At 42.5% G+C, this 8,166-nt stretch overlaps 1 protein-coding gene across 1 annotated transcript; it reads right to left on the bottom strand.

The window, feature by feature from the left end:
• Nucleotides 1-850: 850 nt before the first annotated feature.
• LOC124796113 (putative nuclease HARBI1) lies at nucleotides 851-1,834 on the bottom strand. The gene has a single exon (XM_047260202.1). The coding sequence runs from the start codon at nucleotides 1,832-1,834 to the stop codon at nucleotides 851-853; it is 984 nt and encodes a 327-aa protein (XP_047116158.1).
• Between the last annotated feature and the right edge of the window lie 6,332 nt (nucleotides 1,835-8,166).

The following is an 8,166-nucleotide window of genomic DNA, read 5'->3' as shown; positions in this document are numbered from 1 at the left end:
AGAACTCCTTAAACCTAACTAACCTAAGGACATCACACACGCCCATGCCCGAGGCAGGATTCGAACCTGCGACCGTAGCAGCCCCGCGGTTCCGGACTGCAGCGCCAGAACCGCTAGACCACCGCGGCCGGCATCTGGTAAGATTCAGTACTAGTTTTTGCTAGTCAAACAAAATTAATTATTGCTACTTATAAAGATACTAGCGGAAATTTGTTTTTCGCGAGAGTAGTGAAATGTTCTTATTACTGTATCGTAAATACTACTACTACTATAACTATTATGAGTGGTACTAGCAGTAATATGATATGTAAGAGCTATGTTTCCTATTCAGTTTCATCAAGTGCCATGGCTAGAGTTAACTTGGGCCGCCAACATTTCGTAACCCTTTGCGAAGGTAAGTTTCCGCTGTTATCTTTGTAAAATAAATATTCATAAAAATGCAAACACGTGTTAAGTTCTACCGTTGTATACATCTCTGGCAAACATATGTGTTTCAAGGAACAGATGTTACACCTCGTGCTGGCCCACCATCCTCTTCGTCTAGAGCAAGTCCATATGCCAGGCCACCACCCTTGAAGAAAGGAGCATTGCCAGAAACAGACGAGACGAAAATGCTCAGTACCACAGAATTACATAGGCTGGTGCTGCTGGAGCAACTGAAGCTCACTCGACAGCAAATGAAACAAGAAGCTATGTTAATGAACTTTCTTAATATAAAGATGAATAATGTAAACAATTTGCAACAGGAGGAAAATGAGAATAATTTTAATGTATATACCGTTATGTAGACTGTGTTATTCCTTTTGTTGTGGACGGTCAGTAATTTTGCATCTTTTCATAAATAAAAAATTCAAAAGCCTGCATTTTGTATTAGAGCTGCAATTGCTTGTCTTCTTTGACGTCCTCTCCGAAGAATATCCGCTTCAGTTAAAGGCTTCTCCTCCTCATTATCACCATCTTTATGTAAATCCTGTGCCGTGTCTTCAAAATCTTCATCTTGTAGATGTTTCGCAACATTATGCAGTATAAAGTGGCAAGCTTTTATTGTTGGAACATTTGGAATGGCAACTCTACACATATACTGCAAAACAGGAAACCGCCTCTTCAGCTGACCAAAGCAACGCTCTATCAGAACTCTTTCTTTTTTTAAAAGGTTATTGAATGACTTGTGACTGTCCTCAGTTGGATTACGAAAGGGAGTCATCAGCCAGGGCTCTAGGCCATACCCTTCATCACCCAAAAGAACAGTGTCATTACATTCACTCAGCACTTTCCAGACACTTGAATTTCTCCATATTCGATTGACATGCACTGACCCGTGCCAACTAGCTTCAACACTAGTGAACTGTTCCTTCACATTGCATATAACTTGCACATTTGTACTAGTAAAACCCTTTCTGTTGATATATTCGTCGCCAAATTGCACAGGTTTTGGAATTCGCACATGTGTACAGTCAATTACACCAACAGGACTTGGAAATTTACATTTTTGTAGCCACTCATTTTTAGTCACAATAATATCATGTGTTGATGACGGAAACTTGATCCACAAATCAGCTTTTTTCATTATCTTGTTAGAAACACTACTCACTGTTTTACTCACTGTAGTTTGATGAATTCCCATTTCTTCTGATATTCCAGACTGGAATCCTGGATCAGCTACATACGATAGTGCTCCACCTCTTCTTTCCCCTGTCTCTGTCAGAAAATGCTTTGCAACCCACTTAACATCTTCTTCGTTGAAACGATACGGAGTTGTATAACGCGCTCCAGGTGGACATCGACGTGGTCTGTAGCATTTTTCACGGCGTAAAAGTGCTGCTATTTGAGCCATATCTGCACTCTGCAAACGTGAGCCTACTACTGACCAGCGTTCAAGTTTTACTGGCAATTGCTTCCAGAATGAAGTCAGAGCTTCTCTTTATTCTCACAGTTCCTCTAATACCGAAGCAAGAGCTCAAGGGGAAAGCAAAAGCTTTAATTGTTCTTTTTGTTCCCACAAGCAAAAGCTCTTGCTTCACATTTTATTCATAAATTCCGAAGCTTTAGCTTCGAAATTCGAAGAAAAAGCATTTGCTTCACTTTATTCTTACGGCCCAATGTGTCTTGGACGAATGCACTCTGCGACACAACCCCCACCAATTCTACGTCGTATGCGCAACCGACCATCAGTTGCATCAAGGCAGAATCTGCTTTCATCGCTAGAGACCATGGTGCGCCATTCCACCTTCCAAGTGATCCTCTGAAGGCACCGGTCGAGCCGCGCACATCGTTGAGTGAAAGAAGGGCAGGAGGTGTGCATGGCCGCAGTCGCACTGCTAACAACCGGTTCGCAACAGTTGGTATTGACACGTCTGGGCTCACAATGGCCTCTTGTCTGTGCTGTGGCCCGGTAGCTGAGTGGTCGGTAGCTCAGCGTGTTCGGTCAGAGGGTTAGCTGCCCTCTGTAATAAGAAAACTGAATTAGTCGATCAACAACGAACTTAAACGGATGTCTTACGACTTCCGCCCCGAGCAGATGCAACGAACAAATGCGAGCCGGCACGGTAGCTCAGCGTGTTCGGTCAGAGAGCCGGTTGGCCTCTGTAATAAAAAACTGAGTGGAAGGATCAACCACCGAACTTGAACAGGATGTCTTGCGACGTCCGCAACGACCAAACACAACGATCAATAACGAACAAAATGCAAAAAAATAAAAAAAAGTGGTCAGTGCGACAGAATGTCAATCCTAAGGGCCCGGGTTTGATTCCCGGCTGGGTCGGAGATTTTCTCCGCTCAGGGACTGGGTGTTGTGTTGTCCTAATCATCATCATTTCATCCCCATCGACCAGGAAGTCACCGAAGTGGCGTCAAATCGAAAGAATTGCACCAGGCGAACGGTCTACCCGACGGGAGGTCCTCGTCACACGACATTATTTTTATTGTGCTGTGGTAGCTGTAAGATCTGCCACTGCTTCCCTTACAACACGACGATCCTAGCGGACGTCTGTATTGGGGGACGTCCAGCATCTCGTCTATGAGTGTGAGAATGCTTACGTGAACGCTGATAACTAGCTTCGTTGCACAACTGACGCAGCAAATCCAACTTGTATGCCATTTCTCCGAAGGTACCATCCCGCTACACGGAAGGCCCTTTCAAACTCGCGCAGTTGACTATAGGAAACACGAGTACTTCCTCTTGGAACGGTTGTCTGCTTGCTTCACACGTCTGCCCACACTGAGCCTTCTGACTACGAGAATTTCCTACTGAACGGTAGACACATAGTGCGCTCTGGTAGTTATGCCATTGCCGGCCGGAGTGGCCGTGCGGTTCTGGGTGCTACAGTCTGGAACCGCGCGACCGCTACGGTCGCAGGTTTGAATCCTGCCTCGGGCATGGATGTGTGTGATGTCCTTAGGTTTGTTAGGTTTAATTAGTTCTACGCTCTAGGCGACTGATGACCTCCGAAGTTAAGTCGCATAGTGCTCAGAGCCATTTGAACAAGTTATGCCATTACGCTATCTGTTGGCGGATAACGTTGTCGTACCACCAAGTGACTGCAGGGAGCAGAAAGCAACAACTTTTTCCGCTGCTGACGCATTTCAGCACCGACCTACGATACCGTACTGTGTGGAACTAACACTTTTACGTCATGTGCCTTTACTGATGAAGGGAGACAGGAATCAGTATCTTTCCAGTTTAAGAACTTTTTGGAAACTTCAACCGCATTTTGTTTGCTTTAATGTATGACCTAAAATGTAGCAAACGATGTTACAAGCAGTCAATTTTTTTTTCAGTGGAACGTTTGCCAACCAAATGTGCGTACTTCAGTAATGAAGAAATTTCTTAATGATCATAATGAACAATGAAGGTATTCGTTATGAATCTAAGATCTTACCCCATCATACTGTAAGGTGGCTATAATTTCACACCCTACAAGCACTCATCTCCATACTTTGCCATGACTTACAACCGGAATTAGGTATCATTTGATAGGTTGTACATCATATACATGAATATTTGAAGAAGACTAACATTATCACATACACCTTGTAATAGTTGTTTACGCTTATTGCATGAAAGGTGATGGGTTGTCTTGATTATCAAAATGGCGTAATGAATAACTGCCTACACTAGCAGGGGTTGGAGCGCCAGTGGAAATGAAACGGCAGGCCTAACTCAAGCCCTGGATGGAAAAACCCTCACAGGTGTGTTGGTCTGCTTAACACAGGAAGTATCCCAAGACGGACGGTCGGGGCACCTGAGCGCTGCAGCACAATACAGTGGTGACCGGCCGGTAGTGTAGTGGGGCCGGAAGGATAACTGGATAATAATTCGAAAAGTCGGAAAAATCTTGGACGCCACAGAGAGGAACAATGAAGCATTACCTCGGAAATCATGCAGGCTGGGATATTTGTGAGGATTTTTTCTCTTTGAAGTGTACCATTGTATGAATTCCTAATTAACGGGTATAGGTATTTCCTCACAAACTTTCCTCGGTGGATGACAAAGGTCTAAAATATGGTTAGTCGGCGTTCAGAAGATTCTGTAGAGAGGGAGAATATTCCGTGGTTTCAAGAACATGATTCGCCTTCTGCAGTTACGAGGGACAGGAGCCGAGCTTTGTTGGGAAGCCAGCGGTGGAGAGAAAGGGTCTTGTGTTTTGAGCGCCCGTGTTTGACAGTCATTCGGTATCAGCTTTTGGTGGTACAGACAGACCTGCCATCTTTGCTCTCAGGAGATTTTTATAGTTAGGCACTGCACTGTTGAAAACTTATACGATTCTGGACTTCGCCTCCGGGTAAGGAGTCGTCCATGAGTACGTAGCGTTCAGTGATTGGGAGCACTTCTGTGTTGAGACGTTTTCTGAATTCTGTCCTTCTGGCTGGGAGTTCGGATTTCTTGTCTGTGGAACACAGAGAAGAGAAGACAGTATTAGATTATACTAGTCAAAGGACCGCCTTCTGCCGTCCTAGTGTTTGAAAGATTTTATTTTGTGGCTGGAGTTCCACCATCGCAGACGTGTATGAGAACCATCACTCCGACGCACCGGTCGCAGTACATACAGTGATATTGCTAATTGCTTCTGCTCATTAGCGCTATAAAGCTAAACAACTGTGATCACATAAGTTTTATTTTCATTGAGGTTGCAGACCACTGCAGAGCATCTTTGAAAGTAATATCTTCTAGTGTTTGGTATGTAGATAATATCAGTCATCTTGAGGTTTTTATATTAGATCACGTAGCCATAATAAGGGGCAGATTTGGGCAATTGATGAGTTATATTAGTTAGGAAATTCATTTGTATCTCTTTACGTCCATTGGACATTGATATATAAAAATTTGTAATATATAAAAAGGGTTTTAATCTACAATAAATGTATAAGCAGAAACAACATGTATCATTTATAGTTACTAGTCCCCTTAACCATTCATTTATGTTTATGTTGTAATTTATATGTTAAAGAGCTAGAAGGAGGAAATAATATCGCCATTAAGAGATCCTAAGATCTGCTTCAGGGGGTAGTCAGACAGGGCCGAATCCTCATTTTTACGATCGGTATTTTCCGTTGCGCACATTAATTTTTACACCCGCCTGGAGTAGCATCTACGAATACCTAAAAAATTCAGATATTTTAGGTTTTAGCGGAAACTTCTTTCCCATTGGAGTAAGAAACACGACGAAAAATCGTGCGAAATGAAAACTAGAACTTTTCTATTTTATGTGAAAAGCAATTGTTTTTAAAGTAATTCCAGTAACAGATCTGGTTTCTCAAATTTACATAACAAATTTTTACAGCGGTGAAATCAAAATTAACTATATAGCTACTCAATCCAGCAAAATGCAAGAAGTGTGAAGAGTCAACAGCAGCCACGGCACACAACAGTTCGCCGTACCGCAGCAACCGTAACGTATGAAACAGGCCCCAATTTCTTTCCACACATTTAGGAAACTTAGTTTTGAAAATTATATTTGAAACGTACGTAATGTCGTGTGGACTTCGTAACAAGTGATAAACTGTTTATTCGACTGCATTGTATTATTTATTATCAGTGTAATACTTAGCTCTGGCTATAAGTGATCTCTGATGCGACCTACGTTTTTCACACTTTCGCCTCTAGCCATCCATGTAAGTTTAACACTGGTAGTTTCCTTATCCCATTTTTAAATGATGACATTCGCTTTTTATGTGTTGCACACTGTTGCTGAATTTACAAAAATTACTTTGGAAAATTAAGGTGTTTCCAAATATGAAAATATTTTCCAAGAAAACAACATGGTCATGTACCAAGGGAGAAATATTCTCTGTAAATTTAAAAGCGTTGCAAGCCAGACAATCTTGTCAATACCGTACCCGTATTTAATCGTCTGTTACATTATTTCTCTATTTCATATCAATAATCGGTAAAGTAACTCAAACGAAGAACAAGTATTATCAAAAACCATTTACAAGCTACAGTCGTTTTGAAATGGACATATTGGAAACCAACACAAATTTTCATTTCCAATAATGGTAAAACTGTTATGGTAATAAAGAAACTCAGTTCATGTGCAAGTGTCACATGTTCCACGGTAAAAAAAAACCTCCTTCTGTTTCAAAGTACAAGATGAGGCACGCCTAACGAAGTATTGCTTAACTGTACACATGTTTATAAATATAGTGGTTCTAAAAATACAGGATGTATCGGAAAGAATCATTCGAATTCGCACATCTATATTTCTGGAACCAATAAACATATAAAACGAATTTTGTTTCCTGATAGACGGGAAACTCAAAACGATTTTTCACACCATTTCATACGTGCTCAATATGCCCCCCTTGAGACGCACGGTATATGCCATAGCTGTATTCAAATTGTTCCCACACTGCAGCCAGCATGTCTAGAGCTACAGTTTCTACAGCTGTTGTTATCTGATGTCCCAGTTCATTCAGTGTTGTTGGTAAGGTTCAAATGGCTCTGAGCACTGTGGGACTTAACATCTGAGATCATCAGTCCCCTAGAACATAGAACTACTTAAACCTAACTAACCTAAGGACATCACACACATCCATGCCCGAGGCAGGACTCGAACCTGGGACCGTAGCGGTCGCGCGGTTCCAGACTGATGCGCTTACACCCGTTCGGCCACACCGCCCGGCTGTTGGTAATGGAGGCATATAAACAGGCACTTTTATAAACCTAAGCAAGAAAGGCTGAATCGTTTGGTCCAGTGCGATCGATCCAATGTTCAGTAATCCTTTGGCTTAAGAATTCCCGCGCTTCCAGAAGTCAGTGAGGACATGCCCTATCCTGTCGTTCGAACCAGTCTCCAACTGTGGGAAAAGAAAGTTCTCAAGCATAGATGAATGCTTCCTGTAACAGTGCTCTCGGTAAAGAAACATGAACCATACACCTTTTCGCGTGAAACGGCACAAAACACATTAAATCTTGGAGAGTCCCTCTCATTTTGTACAACTTCATGTGGTTGTTCCGTACCCTATATTGTCACATAATGACGGTTCACCTTTCCGTTTAAATGGAATGTTGCCTCATCAGTAAACACCAAGCGCGGAAGAAAACTGTCATCCTCCATCATTACGAGAACGAAATTACAGAACTCCATACGTTGGCGTTTGTCACCTTCACGAAGAGCTTGCAGCAGCTGAATTTTGTATGGTTTCATGTGGAAACCGCGACGCATCACGCGCCAGACGGACATGGTGGCATGCTGAGCTGTCGAGCTGCACGGCCAACAGATTTCTGCGGAATCGTTGTGAAACTACGGCGGATGCGTTCGACGTCTTGTGTCAGACACAACCTGTTTCTCGGTATTGTTCATGCCATCGTCTCTCTGTGCTGTAGGAGGATCCCCACCAAACCTAGTACGAAAGTCACGCTCAGCAGTAATTATGACCCTCACTGCACAAAACGTAGAACACAAAACGGTTCTGTTGTCCCGACACCATTTTTACTAGAACTGAAGAGGGCGCACACTGCTGCTATCTAGCGGGAACCATGTAAAACTCTTGAGTTTGCTCTTTCCAACAGTACATTGTTCTTGCACATATCTCAATAAACATAAAAGTCGCGATTTTCTTTTAAATCGGATGATTCTTTTTGATACAACCTGTATATTGTAACTTACTCATCATAAAATTCTGTACCTGAAGAATTAACAATATATTTCAAATCTCTGGAATGTA

Source organism: Schistocerca piceifrons, chromosome 4 (genome assembly GCF_021461385.2).
Source record: "Schistocerca piceifrons isolate TAMUIC-IGC-003096 chromosome 4, iqSchPice1.1, whole genome shotgun sequence".
Lineage (NCBI taxonomy): Eukaryota > Metazoa > Arthropoda > Insecta > Orthoptera > Acrididae > Schistocerca > Schistocerca piceifrons.
Note: the sequence above shows the minus strand (reverse complement) of the source record. Positions and strands in the feature narration are given on the sequence as shown.

Bases quoted from the DNA above. Each gene is read 5' to 3' on its own strand.
- LOC124796113 (XM_047260202.1), bottom strand. From the start codon at position 1,834: ATGGCTCAAATAGCAGCACTTTTACGCCGTGAAAAATGCTACAGACCA.